Below are 24,872 nucleotides of genomic sequence, written 5' to 3'. Positions count from 1 at the left end.
AGGAATTGACTGTATTGATTGGTTGGGGCTGTGTATTGATTGGGGGGAGGGGGGGTCTATACAAAAATTTGAATTTCGCTGGTTTTTCAACCCTGATGATGGCCTGTTTCGAATTTCGAATTTGGATGACATTACTTGAAAAAGCACCATGAAACATATTGGCAATATCTCAGGCTGTTTTATTAAGTGAGTCTTTTATAATCAGTTTATTTGGTTTTATTCAAACAATTACCAAAGCAAATATTATGACTTCATAACGATACCACAATGTATTAGTAAATTCTGTTTATACATTTTCGCATCACTAAACAATTTCATGCTTTTTGCTGTTCTTCATCAACCTGCGCCGAATTTTCATGACGAATGTTAGCAATCATACCTTTGTTGGTATATCAGAAGTGCCACAGCTGATATTCGAGGGCCACAGTTGGACATCAGAGATAGTTGCCTTGATCTGAATAGAAACAAATCACATATCAGTGCCACGATTACAAGTTACAAATATCAATTTCTATAATCAATCATTAGTAACTTCTTGATTTAAATGCCTTCAAAAACAACGAAGGGCAAATCTTTTATCATTTTTTCATTTCAAGCTCAGTATGAAATTCTTCAGAAACTACATTCTTTGTATAGGCAGAAGGTCTTAGAGCATCCTGGAGCTGAATCGATACTTGAAAAAATATCAAAAACTACAAACATCGTACCCCTATCTCAAAACCAGATCAGGCTGGTACGCTAGGAGTCAACTTTGAAAGAGTGAAGCCCTGAAATCGTTTAAAGCAATAATGTCTGGAGGGGGATCTATTGGAAACATGCAAAAATCGTCCATCGTACCCATATTTTCGACATGCATTCTAGATCAGTTTGCCGGACTTAAAAATCACTACATTACTCGGAATAATTAATATAAACATCCCCTTTACCTGATTTTCTTTGTACACTTTAGAGACAAGATCAAAGTTCCGTGGCCTGAACTTCTCGAAGAAGAATTGTAACAACTCTTCTTTTTCATCCAGGATTTTTTCTTCTTCAGCCGGCGGATCTTGTTCTTCTTTTACTGTTTCTAAATCCTCCATTTTCTTTTTCAAGTCAACCATTTCCTTTTCCAGCTGTTGCTACAAAGAATCAGACAACTCGTCAATCCTATCTCTATGTCCGTTTAATTATGTCATAAATGAAATTAGGTAATTCCCACGTCATGTTTGGCTTTAAAGTCAAGCTATTTGACAAGACCATTCACCTGCATTGTGTCTAAATTCTTGATATCCTCTTCGCATTCAACGATCTCTTTGTCCATGCTGTCAAGTTTTGATATTAATTCCTCTTCCGTTTCCGGGTTTTCGGTACTTGGGAGAGATTCCGTTTCTAGGAAAAAAGTCTTTCAGTGAAACACGCTGAACTCTCGAAAAGCAGTGTAGAGATTAAGGCAAATAGCAATTGCAAAACAGATTATAACGCAATAATATACGTACGAAAAATCCAAATTAATAGAGGTATCAATAAAATAAGGTCACTTTTTCCTTGGTTTTCATATTTGTCTATACCTTTTACATCCAATTCTATGCTTTTAAATATTTTAACAGGATATCATTTGTAGTTACCAGTTACCAGTCTGTATGAAAGCACTTCTAAATTAGTTAGTTAGTTAGTTAGTTAGTTAGTTAATTAGCTAGCTAGTTAGTTAGTTAGTTAGTTAGTTAGTTAGTTAGTGAGTTAGTTAATTAGCTAGTTAGGCAGTTAGGTAGTTAGTTAGTTACTTAGTTAGTGAGTTACTTAGTTAGTTAGTTAGTTAGTTAGTGAGTTAGTTAATTAGCTAGTTAGGCAGTTAGGTAGTTAGTTAGTTACTTAGTTAGTTAGTTAGTTAGTGAGTTACTTAGTTAGTTAGTTAGTTAGTTAGTTACTTAGTTAGTTAGTTAGTTAGTTAGTGAGTTACTTAGTTAGTTAGTTAGTAAGTTAGTTAGTTAGTTAGTTAGTTAGTGAGTTGGTTAGTTAGTTAGTGAGTTGGTTAGTTAGTTAGTTAGTGAGTTAGTTAATTAGCTAGTTAGGCAGTTAGGTAGTTAGTTACTTAGTTAGTTAGTTAGTTAGTGAGTTACTTAGTTAGTTAGTTAGTTAGTGAGTTGGTTAGTTAGTTAGTTAGTGAGTTGGTTAGTTAGTTAGTGAGTTAGTTAGTTAGTTAGTTAGTTAGTTAGTGAGTTAGTCAATTAGCTAGTTAGGCAGTTAGGTAGTTAGTTACTTAGTTAGTTAGTTAGTGAGTTACTTAGTTAGTTAGTTAGTTAGTTAGTGAGTTAGTCAATTAGCTAGTTAGGCAGTTAGGTAGTTAGTTAGTTAGTGAGTTACTTAGTTAGTTAGTTAGTTAGTTAGTTAGTGAGTTAGTTAATTAGCTAGTTAGGCGGTTAGGTAGTTAGTTAGTTACTTAGTTAGTGAGTTAGTTAGTTCATTAGCTAGTTAGGCAGTTAGGTAGTTAGTTGGTTAGTTAGTTAGTTAGTTAGTTAGTTAGTTAGTTAGTTAGTTAGTTAGTTAGTTAGTTAGTTAGATAGTTAGTTAGTTGTAGACAGGTAGATAGCTAGTTGGATAGAAAATTGGTTTGCTTTGCAAAATACAACATGAATTGGAGGCAAACCTTTACTGATTGTCTTCACCACACCAGACTGATCTTCGTTGGTTAAAGAAACGAATGTCAAATCCGCAGAAACACTCGCATTTCCCGCATCATGTCCTTCCTGAGAAAGTAAACACTCTGTATCGCCAGAAACTTGGCTTTCAAATGGTTTGCTTGTCGCCGTGGCATGTCCTTCATAAACCACCCCAGATATGACTTCGTTCTGCGACACTGCAAGACTGGTGTCATCTTCCAAGGGAACTGGGGATACGTTTTCGAGCTTCGTTTCGATCATTAATCCCTCTTCTCTATGTACAACCGGTTCATCACACTGCGATGTTGCCAACGTTAGCACGTTGTCATTCTGCTGCTTATCGACCGAAGGCTCCTGCCGGTTCTGTTCAATTTGTTTGGCTTTCGGGTCTGCCTCCTCAAAATATTTTTTCCTTTCGGCACTATATCCTCTTCTGTTGCCATCATGTGCTTCATTTAGGCCCGTTTTCAACGGACTCCTGCTATCAAAAAATCCAGGTTTTCCCTCAATTTCGGGGCGTCTATCTTCATCCCTGTCTATCCTAGTCGGTGTTAGGCCAATGTCAATAGTCTGACCTTCACCGGGTTTGCTATGCACCGACTGAACTGCAGCGTGCGGTAGAATCCTTTTATGAGAATAATGCTCCCGCGCAGCGTATCCTCTATCGGGCAACTCAGTGGCAAGCTCGCTTTGTTCGTTGTCTGTGTATTTTCGCAATTGTTTATGATGCGACATGCCAAGCCTCTGGTAATCCCGTTCCATGACTGGCTTTGGGGTGGGTCGGTTGGGGTAGAAGGCTCTACCACGATTTGAATACGCTGACCTGCTATCATCAGCTCGATAATTAAACAAACGATGTTCGCTAACAACATACTGGGCGTGCTCAGGAAAAGGCCCACTTTTGACTCGAAAATCGTGACTTCTTGAAGGATAAGCATGCGAACGCCAAGAGTAGCTCTCTTCACCTCTGCTGAGTCCAGGTGGCTCATTAGGGTAGCTCACATGATGCCTCATTGGCATTCCAGAGGTATTAAGGCTGTGTGTCCCGGGATACATTGCCTCTTCTGATGCCCAAAAGTTCTTCGGGATCCGATGAGAAATGTGGTAGTCACCTGTGGGTCTCCTGCTGCCACCATAACTTCTTCCGAAGTCAGGATCACTACAACAATGAAGATTGAGGATATCAGCTGAGATTTAACTATGAAAATCCTTCTTTGTGCAAGGTTATACAATTTTAGCGTGCTCGAGAGAAAGTAATCTTTTCAACCCCTGCTTTCAAAATGGCTCTGTAGATCAAAGAGTGCAAATTCCTCGCGAGTTTTAGACAGGTAAAAAACACTTACCCTGGCATCTTTGAATCTTTATCAGAAGCGACGCCGAAATCTGTGTACAATCCATAATCAGAATCCTGTAATTAAAAACAAACAAATAAAATCTGCTTCTACCCAAACTTACAAGACGGCGATTTGCCATTTTATAAACTAACACGAGAAGACTTCTCAAGTCATAAATTCCACAAAATTATTAACGTAGTTAGCCTTAAATGATAATTAAACGACTTGTGTTCAGACATATCGGTTGCAGAACTTTCCATTGCATTTAAATATGACACATTAGATAAAATAATCGATGTATCAGGGAGAATTTTAGCCAAAACAAACCTTTGGAATAGACTGGGGCTTTTCGTTGATGTTTTCATAACGCTCTTTGTGTCTTTCACTGTACCTGGATCTCTTAGGGGCAGACCCAAACTCGCTGGTAAAAGCAAAGAAAACATGACATAAAATCATTGTCGCCATTAATAAATATTACTTTAACAACTGCTTATTTTGAAAGAATGTTATCTCTAGAAATGTTCACCTTTAAAGAGAATAAAAACATTGCAAAATTTTAAAACTTAATTACCTCTGGCAAAAACATTATAGCTGAAGCATAATTATTCCAATCGACAACTACTCTAAAGTTCCTAATTGTAGGGGGGTCTAATAAGGAGAGGGGGTTGCCATTTTTTTAAAAAACCCTAGAATGGGGGTCATAATAGATTGAAATGCTTAGATTTTCCGAAATTTTGTTTAAATTGGGACGAAATTATGTTTCTTATGCGTGAAATAAATAATTAGGGGGGGGGGGGGGGGTTAAGAAATGGAAATGGTTATGCAAGATTTTCTGAAAGCCCCCCCCCCCCTACAATTAGGAACTTGAGAGTACGCCAACTTCAGCAGCCTCTATGTATCAAACTTAGCTTTGAATGGCTGAGGGATTCAGTTTTAGAAATAAAGTATCACTTGCATCTCGAAAAAAGATAGTCATTAAATGAGCAGGTCCTTCAAACATGTCTTGTACTCTTGTACAGGCCTATCGCTTCTTTTCAAGACCATTATGGCAACGGGGTTATTCATAATTGCTACTGAAACTTACTTATTCTATATATAACAACATATATAAGGTACTTTACTCTTACGTAATATGACGGTACGTAATATGACGTAGCACAAATCTAGAGCCTGAAAAAGCAAGTACCTATTGGGTTCGCCTACATGATATTCACCAGCCCCATACCAAGAGCTTATGCCATATTGCTTTTGGTGCCCTTCTCTTCTTTCCCTGCCATGACAGAGCATCGAAAGGATTATTAAAGAAACAAAAGGTCACACAAAATTATGAAGGCCTGAAAATCAACACAGTAAAATGTGTCTCCTTCGACTTCCAGATACTTCTTATATTCAAAGGCTGCTACGTTCATATTCATGTATACACAAAAACTGTTTAGCAAGGATGCGAAAACACCCAGCTACAAAAGCAATGACTATAAGAAGGTCTTTGACACCAAAGCCATGCAGGAAATTCTAGGACAAAGCCATCTGCATGAACATTCTGCAGAAAAACACTAAATTCTTGAGAAAAATTTTGCAGTAAAAATCTCACAAGATTCACGCTTGTCCTGTGATGTGTCACATTGCTTACATTAAATAAAACTCTGGCATTTGAATATAATTTGTGCAATCTCTAAAAATGCTGAAAAAGGCCATGGAGGTAGGTAGGGGGGGGGGTGTATTTTAGCAAAATGGATCAAGTTTGTCGGAACTTTATTGGAACTTTGACATATTTCTGCTGTTAAGGTGCTTGACCTTTGAAGATTATTTTATAATGATGGTGATATTGTTACCAAACATATTAATATCTGAATTATTTTTATGAACGTGTGGCATTCTCTTCAGAATTCGAAATCTTCTTACATCTGAATCACTGATATGTATCTACAATGCTTTATTCATGTCATTTCTACAATATGGCATCACTGTCTGGGGACAAACATATGACTCATACCTGGAGCCAATATTCAAGCTGCAAAAAAAGGCTGTCAGAGCTATTTCTCATCAACCCTTTCGTTCTCCCTCTCTTCCCATTTTTAAAAAGCTTAAACTTCTCAGACTTCAAGACATTTTTCAGCTAAGACTATTAACATTTGTGTATGAATCTATAAACAAGAAAAACCCCTCTTGCTTTCATGATTACTTCTCTTTCAATGGAAATATTCACCAACACTCTACTAGGCAATCTAATCGCGGTAATTTGTTTTTGACTCATAGGAACAGTTTTCGGTATGGCCTTAAGTCTATTCGATATATGGGGGCAAAAATGTGGAATGACCTACCAGTAGAAATTAGAAATTCTCCTTCAAAATATTCTTTTAAAAACAATATTAAAATATTTTTACAAAACAACATAGTAGTCATTGATGGTTTTTAAACTTAGTCTATAAATAGATGATATTATTCTGTGGATGACTGATAGCAACTTACAGATAATTCTTTTTACTTTTAGAACTAAAAAATTAAGCAGAACGCATCTAATTTACTAGGGGGTGCTTTCTCCTCGATTAGTTTATAAACTACTGAGAAAGTTTCCTCCTTTAAATAATTCCCTGTTTACAATACTAGCTTGTTTCTCCTCTACTCTGTATTTGTTATGTTACGTTTATATTATTTAACTTCCTTTTACATTGTTTATACTTTTAAGCTTGGATTATTTCTAATTTGCAACAAGTGTATGTATCCAGTGGAATTTAAAATAAAACTGAACTGAACTGAACTTTATGGCACCTTGATGCTATGCTTGTCAGGCAGTGTCCTGGTCATACTTTTCACAAACTTCAAAATGATTCTGTAAAGTGTTTTATTAATCTTTTTTAATTTCTTCAAAATTAGCTAGCAATTCTTAAAAATAAAATATGGAAGACACACTTTCGTCCTTTTTCCTTTCTGTGGCACTTAAAAATGATTAAATCTACACTGAAATCATTTCTGCTTACTAGAATGATTCAAACTGTGGATATAAAGTCCTATCCTTGCAATATTGCACAATTTTGATAAACCAATAAAAGAAAACCACATACCTGTGACCATGAAAACTGGATCCTTGCCGAGACATGATTACACAAGTCACTTGAAAAAATAAGGCATCCTTCTTGAATATTGTCCCCAGATGTGATTGAGTTAGCTGCTATCCATTTTTGGAGTGCAATTCAAAAACTTCTACCTGCAATGCAAATCATTATGGTTTGAGAACATAAAATATGTAGCAAGAGACAAACATTGAAAAAGAATGCATGGAGCTAGATGCATTTTGTCCAATATCCAGTGCCATAAAGTCAAACAAGGATTTCAACAAAAAATGAGCACTGGTTCAGATAAACTAACACCAGTCAAAATGACATAAAAAAAGGAAATTATATTTTAATCTTGAGCATTCTTTCAAATATTATGAAAACCAAGCAGAAAAAAATATAGAGATGAACAATAAATTTTAACTTCTTGAGCATCAAATTTTGAAAAAAAAAACTGTGAGCCACAAGATATTTTTGCTATTCAAAGGCCTCTATTAAAAAGAGGTGGTGTCCTCCTCGAGCAAAACACGCCCAACAGAAGGCAACAGCAAACCACTGTTGTATAATGCCAAGAATATCATGGAAATACACAAGCAACAATATAAACAACAGCATAAAAGGGATCTTCATTATGATGAAGATGTCTCGCTTGGTAGGAGGGGTTCTGGATGGCAGGGGATCTCGGACCGTAATCAAGCTACTGCCTGCAATTTGAAACACATATCCAAATAGCAAGTTGGAATGTAAGGTCACTCTTTCAAGCTGGAAAGCTAGCCAATGAGTCCAACGAAATGAAAATATTAAAGATTAATATTATGGGAATAAGTGATGAAGGCAGGAATCTGTGTAACCAACAAAATAAAACTTATTCATTCTTGGGGTGAAAAATATGAGAGAGGTGTTGGCATCCTTTTTGATGAAACCATGGCTAAAAGCATATTAGGATATTGGCCTATATACGACAGAATCATCCTTGTAAGAATAAAAGGTCAGCCATTTGGCATCTCAACAATTCAAGTGTATGCACCAATGTCAATGAATGCAGATAGAGAGATAAAACGATTTTATGATGAACTAGATAGAGCCAAAAGCAATTGCAAATCAAAAGACGCCATTATTATGACAGGAGATCCAAATGCAAAGGTGGGAAAAGGTAAACAAGATGACATCGTAGGAATGCACAGTTTTGGTGCTACAAATGAAAGGGGAGATAAATTAGTTGAATTGTGTAAAATAAATAAGCAAATTATAATGAATATGTGGTTCGAAAATAATGACTGTGGACATGAAAAAGTTCAGGAGGGGATATCAAAAACCAGATTGACTAGATCACTATAAATAGCAGGTTTAGAAATTCAGTATGTCAGTGCTGTACCTACACGGGAGCAAACTGCTATAGTGATCACAACCCAGTTGTTTGCACTATGAATGTTGAACCGAGAAAACTGAAGAAGCTAAATGTTAAAAAAATGTTAGACTATGAACGAAGAACAAACAAAGAAATGAAACAGAAATATTCAGTTGAAATAAAGAACAGATTCCAGGTCTTGGATATAGAAAACACGAATACCATATATGAAAACCTCAAGACAGCAATTGCAAAAGACATAATTCCCCCAAAAAAGATACAGAAACAGTAAGTAGATGACAGATGAAAACTTAAAACTTAAGGATGAAAGAAGGAGGGCTAAAATATATAATTGATCCGCTTGAATATGAAAAGGAAACGTAAACAAGTCAGCAACATGTGCAGGAAAGCTTAGGAAGACTGGTTAAACAAAAAGTGTGAAACAATTGAATGAATACCACCAAATGAAATAGTTGGTAAAAATAATGTATGTACATCTGTGGATGTTTGAAAGCAAAGGACAGAACCATGATTCTAGAGAAAGAGGAAATAATGAAAAGATGAGAAGAATATATCAAAGAGCTGTTTGAAGGTAACAGAGGAAATTCGCCAGAAATTAAGAAAAACATGAAAGGATTGAAAATCCTACAATCGGAAGTGAGATCAGCATTAAGTAGAATGAAAAAAATAAAGCAGCAGTGCCAGACAAAATAAAGACGGAACAAATTTTAGCCATGAAAGAGTTTGGCATCGAAAAACTAAATGATGCATTAAACGAGGTTTACGAGAGCGGTTCAATTCCAACAAACTTGAGTAGATAAATTTTATAACCTTACAAAAGAAACCAGGTGCAGTTGGTTGCGAACTTCATCGAACAATAAGTGTTGTGAGTCATATCACAAAAGTATTTTACGAATCATTAAGATAAGAGGTAGAAGCAAGATGGAACCAGAAATCTTGTAAGAACAATGTGAATTCGAAAAGGATAGAGGCACAAGAAATGCAATATCATTGATGAGAACACTTGAAGAATGATCAATTCAAGTGCAGCAAGGGCTATACCTATGCTTTATAGACTACTCTAAGGCTTTTGACAAGGTACAACATGAGAAACTGTTTGACACGCTAACATCATTAGATCTAGATGGAAAAGACCTCAGGATCGTAAAGAACTTGTACTGGGAACAAACCTCAGCAATCAGAGTAGAAGACCAGCCAAGTCAATACATAAGCATAGAAAGAGGAGTTTAACAGGGCTGGGTATTTTCCCCAGGTATCGCAAAAGATGCATTTATGAAAATGAAGAACATCCTGATTAACACAAAAATCGATATCAAAGTAAGAATAAGAATTTCAAAATGTTACATCATTCCAATTCTCATTCTACTGTGCTGGTCAGTATCTTCTATGACGAGGAAACAAATCGAAGCTTCAAAAATGTGATTTCTCAGATGAATGTTGAGAATATCTTCGACAAGACATGTTAGCAATAAGGAAATACTCTAGATAGCAAAAATACAAAGATCTTTGTGGAAAGACATCAGAGAAAGACAAAGAAAATTTATAGGCCATGTGATATGGAAAGAAGAGTTGGAAAAAATTGCAATGACAGGAAAGATTCAAAGCAAGAAAGCGAGAGGAAGGCAGAGGCAAATGATGTTACCATCCATCAGAGCTAAAAAAGTATTGGAACCTGGGAACTAGATTCCCAGAAAATTTTTGGCTTGGCAGAAAATTTTCAGCAAAACTTGATAAAAAACAGCTGTTTTTTGCATTAGCAAAAAATATTTTCTTGACTTTTTCAAAACAGATAAAAAGTTTAGAAAAATGAAAAGTTTATACAAAGGTCTATGCATATATTTTTTAAACCTTTATAAAATCTATTATTCCTTTGTCAAATATATATAAAAAAATTTGTAAAACTTGGAAGCAGCCCTCAACTTTCTTGTCCAGGACTTTTTTAAAAGATAAAGCTGCAACCTCAAGTAGGAAAACACTATCTATGTTGAAGTTTTCTGCCAGTCAGTAAACATATTCCCATTTGGTTCACAAATCAGCTTTACTTTTTTGCATAGTCAATCTTCGCCAGAGACAGAGAAGATGCAATGAACAACCAAATTATATAGATATATATTGGAAATTATATATTATATATATTATATTATTATAATAATATAATAATATTATATTGGAAATTCTCTTGAGACCCATTAAATTAGAAGCCCTTGCATAACAATTTGTGCATACTATTGGTAGAGCTATAGTACACAATACTTCACCTAACAGAAAAATTGTTGTCCTGTTTCCCAGGTTCCCAGAAAGAAAAATATTTTTGCAGCTCCATGGCAGAAGATTATATGATGACAACAAATGACATGCTACATGCTGCAAAAGATGGCAGAAAGTGGAAGGCCATGACCACCTATGTCCATGAATGGCACGAAGCATGAACTTAAATTAAATTAAATTGAATCACAGATCTATTTTTTATATTACTTTTCAAAAATGTCAGACAGTGAACAAATAGAAACAAATGCATTGATGATATATGGCACTAAAGAGAATGAAGTAGAAAATTGCATCCAAATATTAGTCATATGATATTGCTTTATTTTTTATGATGTTTGCTGGAATTTTGGCAAATTGCATGCTTATTTATCCTTTTCCTGCATTCCATTATGTTGTATCAATTTTTATGGAACTTTCGCAATTTTGAGAACCTCATCTTAAATTCTTTGTTAGGCTGATTGAAAATTATGAAGTACTATTTTTGCATTGGGAAAGATATGCGAGTTTGTGAGCAAAATATATATATAAAATACTGCATTTTGGGAAACTGGCTTGAAATGAAATAGTATCTATAACTCGTGCTTTTATAAGTAGTTTTTAACACTTTTATGAGGAAATCGTTCTAACTAGCAATCTTTGAAACCATGTTGACACAAAATTGAAAAGATCAGCTAAATTCTCGAAGAATCGAAGCTTGCATTATACAACAATGCAAAACAATGGCGGCTGCGGACAGAGGAAAACCTTCAGCTATTTATATTTTAACCAGAACGCTAGAAAAATGTAAACTTAGTTAAGAATCAATATCTAGCAAGGTGGCAAGACTATAATCATTCACAAAACTGCATCTTCTCACTTAATTTTTTGTGACGTGACGAAAGAAAGTAACGACGAAACAATTTGAAACTGCTCAGGCCTAACCCCATCTTACCGAGAGAAATGGTCTTTACACTTGGCTTTCCGTCAAATGACATATTGAAACTTTATGAAGGTTTGTAAAGCAATGCTCAATTTTTCACGTAACACAATTAAATATCTACAATAAGACTTACTTCAATCAATGATCGGTATTAAACTGGACGCAGCCACATCAATTGCCATCATTCGTAACGCCATATTTGCTTTCGAAACTTCAGCGCAAAGGCCTCTGGGATCGCACCAGCTGCTGCGCACAACATAGGTAAATCAGTGTCCCTGATCAAACATAAATAACTTAAAACAGTTTGGTAAACATTGCCCAATTTTTTATGCAAAAATGTTAGCTTATCATCTGCAAAACCTGGTTATTCATTATTAGTTTGTAAACAAATATTATACACCACTCCACTCATTTCCAGCGAGAATTACCAGGGTCGGGACAGCCGCAGCTGTCAATGTGTTGATGTGGCCCCGGATAATTTGTTCAAGCCATGCCCTTAAGTGTACCAGTTAAACCCTTTTTAGATAAAGTCAAAAATTTGTTCCGTTTTATAGGCTTTGATGGTTTTTAAAAAAACAAAGGGCGATCAAACAATTGACTGAAGAGAAACTATATGAAGTATGCGTTAAGCGTTTTGAATATTCACTTTCAGCTGTGTCATCAGACACTGAAACTGGAACATCGTTTGATGCGTTCTTTCACACAATGCAACAGACAGAGACTTGGAGGGTTGAAGCGATTCCACCGCCATTAAAAGTATTCAGGTATAGCTTGAAAGGGAAATTATTTTCAAAATAAATTAGTGAAAGCTGGGTAATTTTTGTAACGCTCAACGTTCCTATGTTTTTATACTTTTGTGGCTCAGTTGCTCTTAATTTTGTTTATATCTCAACATTGATTTTGCTACAAAAAATACTATCAATTGTATCTAAGATCATTAACTAACAGTTTTGCATGAGATTTTTAGTAGCACCGTAGATTACCTTGTAAAAGCTTTTCTCTTTCGTAAACACGAGATGTCATTCTTGTTCTTGAAGACACGTTGTATTTTGTTTTCAATTTTTTTTCATGTGAGGATGGGCGTGTTCTTCCATCAATTTTGACAGGAGTTCTTATAAAAAGTTTGTAGTCCGTTATTTAACAGGGGCCCATACAAACGACAGAGCAGTCCAAACTGCTAGTCAAGGTGATGTTGGGAAGTTTTGTTTTACGTTAATAGTTCACAATAGCTCAGCAAATTTAGAAAATTGTGAAAAACAGAAAAAAATAAATATAAACAAGGAATCCTTCGAAAAACAGTTAGTTTCTTGCCTCTTCACTAAAAATACTCACCCAAAAACACGCGAGGCCATGTTGTTCAGCTTCCTTGATTATAATCAAATATTTATCAGTTTTGTCCTTTAGAGAAGGGTACCTAGGCCCTATTCGCACTTCATCTAGAAACCTGACAATGCTAATCCCTTATTGTTCTATCTTCAAAGGCGGCAAGGGTTTGTCAGGAAGTAGTTTAATTGGTAGAGTGCGAACAGCAAAATCTGAAATCTGACAAATTGTAACGTTTCGACTAATTGGTCAAAGGTTCCGTCATAGAGCTCTGGAGCATCACAATCTCGTGAAAATCTATGATAACCAGCCGGTGACTCAACGGACATGCCAGAATTATGTTGATATCAATAAAAAAGTCCAGGGTGCTATTTGAAATCATGTCACAATTTAAAAAGGTACAATTTCTTAATGGCAACCTGATAACGTGTTAGATAACAATACATCTCGAAAACTGCCTAATGCGAACAAGAAGTCTGACAAACTTTGTCAATCTTGAAAAAGTTTTCTTAATTGGCGTGAGAATATCGGGTTTGACAAACATTATCATATTTGCAGTGCGAATAGGGCCTACAATAATAATATATTCTAAACAGTAAGCTGTGATTGACGTCAAAGAAACTTTTTTCCCCAACACTGTGGTTATACGCTATTGGGAAAGATAGTTGACGTCATTAGGGGCCGGAACAGGTGGGTCTTCAAATGCTAAGCTTTTCGACTCCAGTCACTGTAGTTGGTTTCCGAGTCGGTTCCAAACCGCCGCCATCCGGGTTGTATACAAACCGCAATGGCTTTCGGGCCGCATCAGGAAGTGACAAGAAATGACTATATACCGTTCGATTACAATGCAATATATATTTTTTCAATGCATGAATTGAAATTAAATAACTTTTGATCACAGCCAGACGATAACATGATATAACATATCAAATTGTAATTAAGGGTTACCTACGCGAGACTGGGGCAAACAACATTTGCGCATGCGCAAATTCAAGGCTACATCTAAAAGCAATTAAATATTCTTAATTCCAGATTAATTATAATAAAATATTTTCACATGAAGCACACGACATTTATATGCCAAAATGAAATATAATACAACTACGGGATAATAAATAGTTTCCTCGATCAAAAAAGAAAAACAATTAGAATGCTTCAATGCTAAGCAGTTGGATTTAAGAGGACTTTTGATGAAATTCAATTTCTTTAGGCGTTTAATGGTTGCTAACTGGAAACAAATGCGTGGCAATGCCATGGTGAGATGCGCAATTGGAAAAAAGCTTGGATAAATAGTCTGATATCTTCTAAAAGAAAACATCAGTGGTCCTTCACCGCGATTTTCCTAAAGGATTATTTTCAAGGAAAACTGAACGCATATAGCCTCCAGTCTTCCAAGCAGATTTCAATAGATTCTAAGATCTTTTGAAATGGGCAAGAGCTTTGCGACCACAGTCGGAAGGAACACCCTTTGAAATGAACGCCGCAAAACTACATTGCTGCAAAACTACAGGGCGAAGTTTTGAAAACATTTGATTCCGGTGTAAAATATTCTATTTGTGAATGTTGTTTCAAGGGAATTATATCTTTGAAAACTCTTCGAAGAAGCACAATTGAAGCTCAAATTTGCAATGAACATTTCATGCAAAAACTTTTCAGCAACCTGTAGTCACTGCAAACGAGGCTAATCTGCCAACAAGGCTACCAGGCCATCGTCACATCTTCTATTATCCTTTTTGGAAATGGAAAAATTAAATTTCATATCTTTTCCAAATTTTTACATTTAATGTTTTAAAATAAAGGAAAGACCCGATTTTTAACCAAAAACAAATGAAGAAAATTAATTTTACAGTGCACTGGCTTGTTAACGCTACTTAAACGAGCTTGTTTCTGGGTCTTCCCCTATCCGGCTGTACCCTTTCTCAACCTCACGAAGTTCCTTCAGCCTTCTGAACAGCACCACTCCAGCAACAACGCAAACAATAAAACCAATTGTGATGATAACAATGGCCGCTATTGCATTATCGGACAGACTTCTCTTTCCACCAACCTTACTTCGCAAGCCAGTCAGGGAATCGGTTTCGAGGCTGCTTTTATCCAATGACCGTTGCTCAGCAACGTCCACTTCGTCTTCTTTAATTGCAAATTTTTCTGTTTTAGGCTTCGGGTGTACGAACTGGCCTGCGATGGTATCCCCCGTCACAATAAAATCCAGAACTACAGGCATCTCCTTAATTGTAATGTCAACTGTCAAGCTTTTGCCATCCCCTGTGCATGTTATTTTGTAAGTTCCAGGAAGTAAGAGGCGGAAGTAGTCACCATACTGCGTAGATTTAATAACGTGTTTATGTCCACTGACCTGAATATCAGCGTTGGGGATAACTGTTCCGTTGGCGAATCTGAAAGGAAAGAATACCGTTAAATCCACCGAATTGTTGATTGATGTATTATTTTGTGACATTATTGGCTATCTTACAAGCAATAGCCAATAGGATAAATTTGCTGGATCACCGAGAATCAGCAAATCCAGCAATCCAGTACACCCAGTGTCACCAATCAAGAGTTCAATGCCAAAACTTTGCAACGATCGAAAAGTCCCAATACTCAAAAACACCATTTAATAAAATCTATCAATCAATCACAACTAGGAAGCTCCGTAAGCGACTGCTAGGCTGATGCACATCAGTGTAGCAGGTACGGAAACATCCGGCTGTCAAAAATATGGATTTAACTTTCCCGTTTACCAGTGAATAAAAAACTGCGAACTCACTTGACCATTCCTTTGACACCCATATGAACCATTGACAAGAATTTGAAAAGCGCTCTTCTGTGGTCTTCCCAAAGATGTGGCAGTTTGCCCGAGGAGGGGAACTTGCAACAGGCCATTTCGACAGTGATTTCGAAGCAATTCGAATGGGCATAGTTGAAGTCCTGCATTCCACCGGCCACACTGTACCACTGGGCACCATTTGTTATTCCTGTAGAATCAAAATCAAGCTAACGTTATGATGTCATCATTTAGAAACATGCTCTGTCAAACGAAAAGGATCATGAACTATGTCATGACATCCCATCATGCAATGTCTTTTTTGTTTACCAAACTAACACATGGTGCAATTAATTGCTTACCGTTACATTACAACTGTTAACCTGGACATGGCTTGGAACTCATTTATTAATTAGTATTCAACTAATTACTTAATTACAAATAGTTATGACAGCATTGCTTGGAGACCTCTAGCCCTAAATCACAGTACTTTGTATAAGGGCCCAATTAGAATAGCCGCCAAAGCCTATCTATTTGTATTTATAGAAAATTAGTCAGGAAACATCTCAAGTGTTTCCTACATGGTCGGTTCATTTTCCTTTGCATAAAACGTACATAATGCTGGCTTGGGAATGAAATACAAAAAGTGAAGCGTTAATGCCATGGTAACTGCATCCCGTACTTGCTATAGGGTTTAACCAACCCTATAGCAAGTAACATCAACAGGAAAGCGAAAATGAACCTCCTAAAAACATATGTTTGGTCTGTTTTTACTTATGGATGCGAGGCATGGAATATTGGGAAAGAAATGATGGACAAGATTCGGGCATTCGAGATGTGGTGTTATAGAAGATCGTTGAAGATCAGGTGGACAGGTAGGGTTTCCAACGAAGAAGTGCTACGAAAAATGTAATCCCTATGCTTCTAATCCCTATGAATGTAACCCCTATGCTTCTTACCATCATAGCAAAGAGAAAAGCTGCACTCTTTGGGCATGTGGCAAGAGGATCAAGCGGAGCAGTTTTTTGTAACATCGTGGAGGGGTATATTGAAGGAAAAAGATCTAACGGTAGACAAAGAAGGACTTGGGTGGACGATATTAAAGAGTGGGTTAACATCCAGAATTATGGTATCCTGAAAAGTAGGTGTAGTGACAGGGTTTCTTGGAGGACCATGGTTAGCAACCTACGGATCACGTAGAAGCTACCTGGAATGAATGAATGAATAGCAAGTACGGGAAATATATTCCAAAATGTTGAAAGGCAACTGTATTTGAACAGATTCAAAATAAGTTGACACAGCAAGGTACACATTTACTCTTATCGATTCAATATTTTGAAAGATGGTTCAACATCCTAATCCCTGTTGTAGAATTCCTGCTATAATTCCTTTTTAATTAAAACTAAAAAACCTTGATGGTTAGTCATGATTTTATGTCCATAGCCTGGAGATTGACAAAGAATTAGGGCTACTTGACACCAGGCCATATTGGATTATAGTAAGATTGCATTTTCAGTGAAACTGCATGCTACAGCGGCGGACCAAAAGCTTTTATCAAAGATGATTATCGGCATGACATTAGGCTTAAATTGACAGGAAAAACGCCACGCCCAACGCCTAAATCACAAATAAGCCCTTAAAGAGAAAGAAACCAACCTCCCACAAATGTTTCATCGAGAGAGTCACGACACATCGGTCTCCCCTTCCACATGGTCGCGTGGTTCGTGGAGTAGGCCAAGGCCAAATGCCTGAATATATCATCATCGGGACTTCGACTGTACTTGTCTTTCAGTTCTACATTGTCGTCATAGGGATAGTTGGCAACGAGCGAACCGCCGTGTAGATTTGCAGATAACACGAATGGCACGCTTTTAAGCCAGTCCATCACTGCCTGCGTTTCTTTCTCGGCTCGGTATCCGGGTTTATTGTGGAATTGGTCCGGGAAGTTGCTACAAAAATACAGAGACAGTGTTCAGCGACAAAATATAGAAATATAGAGTACTTTAATTAAAGAAACAGGAGGAACTTTGATTGCAGCAAGCTCTATAGAAAAAAGATTTGCATCACTTAGAAAACAAAACATGTGGTTTTCTCTTCGCATTCACTCATGCAAAATCCAGCAAACATTCTGAATCCTGTGACACATATTACCTTATTGGATGAGTTCTCATTTATAACTTAATAAAAAGAAGGCTACTAACAAACGGTGCCCAAAAGCTATAAACATATTCAGATTCTCAATTATCATAACAATCCAGTTCCAAGAACAAGAAAAACAAAAAATCGCCTGAAGGCCTTAAAACATCACTTTTCAAAGAGCCTTTGTTTGTCTTGAGAAGTCATGATCAAGCAAGACCATACCAAAATTGGTGGTTGCACAGGCAATGGTTCGTGGGAGAAATATGTAATTTCTGGAACTATGCTCACAAAGCTTGACTCATTCATTTGTGGGAAGGATGAACACTTATTTGAATTCTTGAACAATTTCCTGATTTTCTGATTAGGACACATCTGATTTGCATTATGTGAAGTTGTAAAACACCCAAGAAAACAACATTTATATCATTGGATAATTGTCATTTTCATGTCTCAGTTCAAGAATGTCTCATTCAAAAAATGTTGTCATTCAGTTGTTAAAGTAAACTTAACACTTGACCCTGTGCTGTGACTAGCTTGAATAAAACCAAATAAATGTGTACCAGGGGTATCTTAATAAGACAATCTTTTTTGTCATTGGTAAGAAATGGTTCCTATACATACATCTAACCTAACCTATCAAAGGGCTAGGAATCAAAGTAATTGAGATGCGTTTGCCTATCCTCCTCCTAGGCAGCAGCTCCAAGACCATAATTAGGTGACTTCAAGTACATAATTAGGTGACCTTATAATGTGATATGAACAAAGAACCAAAGCCTTTTGTGCTTTGTGTTGTGATGTCACAAAGAAGAAAGGTATGGCCTCAAGACAAACCACAAGATACAACAAGAAAGGCTTAATCTAGGTGTGTTAGAATTCAGCAGACGTTTGATGCAATCCATCTTGAAAAACAGGAACAATTCATGGATTACAACCTCCTGCTAATAACAACATCAACAATAGTTTTAAAGTCCAAACCAGACTTCTTAAATTTATCATGATTTTTCTCTTAATGTGGATGTTTTATAATTCTTTTGGGCTTAATAAAATAGCTTTTTGAGACAAAAACAAAATTTTGATTCTTATAAGAAAATGATTGTGGTTGTTCTGACTTTATGCTACAATGAATCTGTGACACAATCTGGGTTCACCAAGCCAAAACAAATTTCAAGAAGAAAACATGTTGATTTTCTACATTTTGCGATCAACTGTAAGCTTCGTTTTTTCCATTTGAAAAAACAAGAGGATGTTAAAAAGGTTTGTGCTTTTAGCATACAATTGTGAGACAAGCCCCATTGTTTGGCATAAGAGCTTTGGCTCCTTCAACTAAAATTGACACATGGTAAATACAGCACCCCCTGCTGATTCAAGTGCCATAGGGCCAAGGTCGCAATTTGAACCCAGATCGGAAGTATCCCAGATCTTTACCTGACATTTATGGTAAGTAAATTTCCTCTACTCTCTCCATGGCATTCAATTTTAAACAGAGTTGCTACCCTTTGTTACTACCCTGTGCCTCCTTCCAGACACAAATTTCCATTACTAAACAATTACAGATACAATACTGATGATGATGATATCTACCATAAAATATCGACAATGATTGAACATCAAAGGACAATGTTGAGAGAAATAAATTATTGATAAGTCTCATCCACAAAACAAAGTTGTTTCGGTTGAAAACTGCAGATTTTCTACCACAGCATTAGTCAGCAAGCAACATATCATAAAGTGTATGGAATACTCCCATTGGCTATGAAACCAAGGGAAATGGAGTGTCTCCATGAGCAAATTACAAGACAGCTGCTGCAAGATTACTTGCTTTCAATCATGAATTATGAAAGAGATTTTTCAATGCAGGTGAATGTTAATGCTGAGCTCTCATCAACAGATAGGCTTGTATCAAAGCTACAATCAACAATGATATGATATATCTATAGAATTACATCAGACGACACATTATCATTTATTGAATAGAAATTAAGACCAGATGACACTGAACATGTACTACTGCTGATTAAGTTGTTAAATGACTCTTTCTGTAAACCAACTTTGCTAAACAGTGCCAAAAAACATTGAAAGACTGAAATGTGATGCATTTTGCCTAGAATATTTAATTCAGAGAATAATTCAGAAATTAATAATCCAAAACAAATCTTTAATCAAAATCTTTCCAGATGTAAACAAAGCCTTCCACAAAACCAGTCTACAGACCTTCCAACTGGTGGTAATTATGAAATGGAATACACCACCAGTTCTCCATACAAAAACCTTGTGATCTTTTCAGATCAAGTTTCTTGAGACAGGTCATCCTTTAATACAAATATTTTACTCATTCTTAAACACAAATATTTGATTTGGTATAACGGACTGTGACTTTTCATATGGCTTTGTCTTGAAATTGGATCAGATGTCTCTTTCAAATAACATGGAAATTGTTCTCATTTAGTGAAGGGGTGTCTGAACATTTTGAGGGGATGTTTTGATGGGGCCAAACTTAAGACAGGCCACCATAAAAAAGTTTAACTCGAAACTGTATCCTTGTTGGTGGCAACTTTTGTGCTAGCATTTGCTCTGTGGCTTTGCTAAGTAAACTCTAGTTTTGGGGAAGTTTCGGACATCTTGAGAAATTCAATTTCTAAATGTGCTTTATAAATCAAACCGGGGGTGAACTCTTCTCTTTTTAGTTTAACTATTGACAGAGTTTCTGTTTTTAATAATTCAAATCATAATCATATTAATATCAACCCAATTCTTGACCATAGTTACAATAAAACTCATTCTATTATGAGTTCCGTTTTATATCTAGTTTTACATTTATCATTATTTTGAGTTGACAGTTTAAAGAATGTAAATGAAAACTGAATATTTAGCAAAAATAGCAAAAATTGAATACTTTTGAGCAGATGGGAAATCTAAATGGGGTTTTCAAATCGAAATACAATATCAAAAACAATTAATCATTGTTGCAGTTAAAGATGCCGAGTTCTATTGTGAAAATAATTTTGGTTTGCCTTCCTGTTTTTCACTGAAATTGAAATCCTGCTTAAAATTTTTTTTTTAGTATGCCCGAAGCAGATCCGCCCAAAAGTTTGGTTATAAATTATTCCCGAGATACAATTTATCTATAAAAAGATTGGACTTGGTTTACTAAAACAAAACGCCAAGAGTAAACTGATGAACTTTGGGTGGCATCTTACCGATTCAAATCGACATCATTACTGTTTGCTCTTCCAGTAACACCATCACAATCTCTCTCCTTCGACTTTGCATATCCATCGGGGTTCATCGTCGGCATAACGTGTATCCTTGTGTTATTCACTAAGTTCTGTATCGTCTTGTTCCCATATCTATATTCCGTACATATATTATCCAGTAGTAAAAGCAGCATTTCTCTTCCAACAACTTCGTTCCCGTGCATATTTCCTATGTACTTAAACTCTGGTTCTAAAGGCTCATGAACACCAGGATTGTCTGACACTTCCATCACAATCAACTTTCTCCCGAGAGCTGAACTACCAATGTCGTAAAGTCTAGTAATGTCTGGACACCGTTCGGCTATTTCTTTCATATACCTTATCATATCTTCATGATCGTGGTGCCTGAACTCTGGTTTCGACATCGTTGTTTGCTGCAAGCAGCAAATCGAAATAAGAAATAGAACAAACCTTGAGAGATCCATTCTAAAAGAAAGCCGGATTCGAGTCAATGGCCTAAAATAAAACACAGCAACGATGTAACTTCATTTGAAAGTTGATTCCGAATATCAGTCAAACGTTGAGTCCCTCAATTACTAATTTAGGAAAACCAATTCTACATTCCTCGCCAGTTTACATCAAACTAGGAATAAAATCCAACTTTGTTTCCTTCAAGCCGCACATCATTCAAAACTCTTCCTCTTCACCAGCTGCGCGCTCCTCCGCACTCTTCTCCAAGGGGGCTGGCACTATTCATAAATTCTGACGTCAAGGAAACGAATGCAAACAGATGCCCACTCTGTTTAGGCAGGACATCATGGAAACAGCGTGGAGGCCCGAAACAGCAGAATTTAAATGCAAAATTGAAGTGCAAAAAACACATTATTAAAAGTCTGTTTGATTTTTAAATGCATACTGCGGAAAGCCGAATACATAGAGGGACGTAATGAAAGTTCATATTTAATGGACAATACCAAGCTAAAAATAGTATGCCGTGCATTATTCTTGCGGTCTTGTCTTTTCCGATTAATGTGCTAAGTTCAATATTTGTCGCCTCATTTTGATTAGGGCTTGGTAACATGGCTGTAATTGGATTGGACCACTTCATTTAGTCGACAGCACTGTATGTCTTGTGTTGTTCATTGGTCCATCAGACAAGACAACCAGAGAAGCTTCGAAATACGCATTCCGTTTCTAGAAGATTTGGGAAAACATGAGGTTACTTTGGGTAAATTTCATCCTAGCAATTTTATTTCAAATGTATCCGTATATTATGTAGGTAACACATGACTTTTTATCAATGATTGATTTAGCTAACCGCGGATAACTGTCTCAGACTTCTAGTTGACCTCGAGTAAAAGTTTATATGAAAAATACTTACCTCTTTGACTCTTCTGAAAGGTTAGCTCCTCTTTCGGATTGGCTTTCAATTGGTTCCAAATCAGACAAGAGTTTCAATTACAGGATTTCGGGTTGCTGCGTTAGGTTTGCTCCGTTTCGAGCTCCAATTAAATGACGCTCAGTTGTTGTCGAGTATGAAGAGAAAAAGTGGCGTTTTCATTCTTTTGAACCTTGACCTCGGGTTCAAAAGCAGTGCTCAATTTTGCCGGTCAATGAGCTATCGAAATCTCATTAAAAATAGGAAAGAAAAAGGACGTCATTTGGATGCGGCACTTAAATTCTTTCCCTTTATCTTTCCCTTCTCTTTACCTCAATTTTGCGGAACCCTAAATTTCTTAAGGAACAAGATATTGGCTCAAATATTCAGAATTTTTTCGGTATGCAACGATTTTGTGTTACTAAAGCCATATCCAGAAAGAGAAGCAATTCAAATATAAAACCAATGCTTCCTTCTTCAACTCGGGCAACAGAGGCACAAAGAACAGCTCATCTTAAAAGCAAGATGATAAAGACAGAATATATTTGAAACAAACAATCTGCCTTTCCTGTTAGGTTTCCTTAATCCCAAATCAATCTGCTACTATCTCTCGGGCAGTAATCTTGTTCAGTTGCCAGACGCAAGGCTCTGGGACATAATCTCTCTTTGTACTAAAAACCGCGTACTTCTGTTGGTAGCAACTGACTTTTACTTATTTTCCATGGAGCTCTTCTCCACTGAGCTGCAAGGCTGTATAATTAGAATTCTATGAAAAGTTTATGGAATTCATCAAATCATAGACAATCAAAAAAATCATACAATCTACAAAGTTGATTTCTGATCAATTGATTAAAAGAGCAAGTGATTTCATAACAGATGTTAAGCCTCGAAAGTTATTATTTAGCCCCTTACTGGCAACAAAGCTATCTAATCTTTCCTAACAGCTTCAGCTCTTTATATAATTTTAATTTTTTTCTTGATGATGCCCTGTTTAAAAGTCGTTTTCTTGATATATTGACTTGCAATTTTTTAGGATACATTCCCCACTCCAAACTCTTTTGGGTCAGCTACTTATGATTTAAAATTTTAATTTTGTCAATTTTATAGAATATAAACACTGGTAAACTTAATGTTTGTCTCCAACAGCATTTGATGATTTACGCGATCAGGTAATGACTGGCTTTCCCCAAAGACGACATCTTGAAGGGAATATAACCTATCTATGTACTTAGCATTCAACAGGTCTATGAAAACAAAGTAAGTAAATGAAGTGAAAAGAGTCCTAAAGAAAGTGTTGTTATAGGTTTTTAGACTTTTAAAGAAAAGAGCGAGAAAACTAACATCTGTTTGTTTTTACTGCCAATGAAAATATAACAAGAATTCAAAACGAGAATTAATAGAAAGGAAATGAACTAAACTTATTCGCATATGATTTTCAAACTTTGTATGATGAATGGTTGAAGAAGAATGATTTCAGATGTTTCAAAAATTGCTATTTTGATAATTTGTAACCAGCTGTGTGTCATAGGACAGATATTGTTGAAATAACTGACAAAATATATCGAGCATTATTAATATCCACATGGATAATGACTGCAATTTCTTACAGGATTTTACATAAGTATTTCAAAACAAAAGATCGAAATGTCCAACATGTTTAAATTGGTATATCATTGTGTTAGCTATTGCTGTTTTACGTATCGCATTAATCTTTTTTGGTGACTTTTGGCTTCTGTTTTCTGGGTTACAAAGTTTACGTATACTTAAGGATAGTATTATAGCAGGACACAAACTTGATTATGAATATTCAGAATTTTAGTGAGCTTTTCTCAAAACTTTGAAACTTCAGTAACGCTTTAATACATCAGCAAAATATCATTTGAAAATCTTATTCTAAATGTTCATACAATACTGTGTTTGGGCTTCGGACTTTGCACCCTTTTCATTCCTCATAAAAGAGTACACACATGTCGTCGTTCAAAATCATTCGAAGAATGCATAAAAGCTGAACATTGAAAATCTTTCAGCGTACCTATGAACAAAAGATAAAGATATTCTTGTAAAAGATCGCGTAATTTTCTTTCGAATCAGCTTCAAGTAGCATTACGACGACTTCGAAGATGATAAAAGTAATTACAGCCTTGTGTTTTAAATTCTAATTAAACAGCAATTAAAAATGATGATTTAATTAAACAGCAATTCGAGTTAATTTCACAAGGGGCTTTTGAGATTGTTGTTATTACTATTTCGTTATATTTTCTTGTGCCACGCTTCCTCGTGTTTTTCTTGTCTACTAGTTTATGGGCAATGCAGGGAGTCTTTTGGCCTCCTGTGAATTTGATTTGTATAACTAGGGTAAGATGTGTGTTTCGTGGCGTTTTCATTCCCTTGGTTAATCTAGGGGTATTTGTGGTTTTGGCATAGCGTGGGTCTCACTTTGCTTGGTGAAGCCAAAATACAACTAGGCTGTTTTATTGTATTTTCCCAGCCCTCCC

The 24,872-nt window shown here is 36.1% G+C and overlaps 2 protein-coding genes across 4 annotated transcripts in view; both read right to left on the bottom strand.

The window, feature by feature from the left end:
- LOC135683808 (uncharacterized) overlaps positions 1-12,061 on the bottom strand; it is a 30,388-nt gene extending 18,327 nt beyond the window's left edge. The window contains exons 1-9 of one of the 3 annotated variants that reach the window (XM_065199156.2): positions 11,713-12,061; positions 7,033-7,175; positions 5,157-5,240; positions 4,298-4,391; positions 3,980-4,044; positions 2,624-3,795; positions 1,244-1,368; positions 927-1,118; positions 380-454 (exon numbers count right to left, since the gene is read on the bottom strand). In XM_065199156.2, the coding sequence (XP_065055228.2) occupies positions 380-454; positions 927-1,118; positions 1,244-1,368; positions 2,624-3,795; positions 3,980-4,044; positions 4,298-4,391; positions 5,157-5,240; positions 7,033-7,067 (1,842 nt within the window). In that variant the 5' untranslated portion in view covers positions 7,068-7,175; positions 11,713-12,061. The remainder of the gene's footprint in view (positions 1-379; positions 455-926; positions 1,119-1,243; positions 1,369-2,623; positions 3,796-3,979; positions 4,045-4,297; positions 4,392-5,156; positions 5,241-7,032; positions 7,176-11,712) is intronic. The other 2 variants (XM_065199157.2, XM_065199155.2) reach the window with 2 other exon arrangements.
- Positions 12,062-14,721: 2,660 nt separating this feature from the next.
- On the bottom strand, positions 14,722-21,717 carry LOC135683810 (carboxypeptidase D). The gene is made up of 4 exons (XM_065199162.2): positions 21,003-21,717; positions 17,323-17,615; positions 15,670-15,877; positions 14,722-15,298 (listed from the first exon to the last, which is right to left on the bottom strand). The coding sequence occupies exons 1-4, from the start codon at positions 21,482-21,484 to the stop codon at positions 14,770-14,772; spliced, it is 1,512 nt and encodes a 503-aa protein (XP_065055234.2). The 5' UTR covers positions 21,485-21,717; the 3' UTR covers positions 14,722-14,769.
- Positions 21,718-24,872: the final 3,155 nt, after the last annotated feature.

The sequence above is a fragment of the Rhopilema esculentum genome, chromosome 7 (genome assembly GCF_057945365.1).
Source record: "Rhopilema esculentum isolate cy_ngs chromosome 7, ASM5794536v1, whole genome shotgun sequence".
Classification (NCBI taxonomy): domain Eukaryota; kingdom Metazoa; phylum Cnidaria; class Scyphozoa; order Rhizostomeae; family Rhizostomatidae; genus Rhopilema; species Rhopilema esculentum.
The sequence above is the reverse complement of the archived record's forward strand: the minus strand, read 5'-3'. Positions and strand labels throughout refer to the sequence as shown.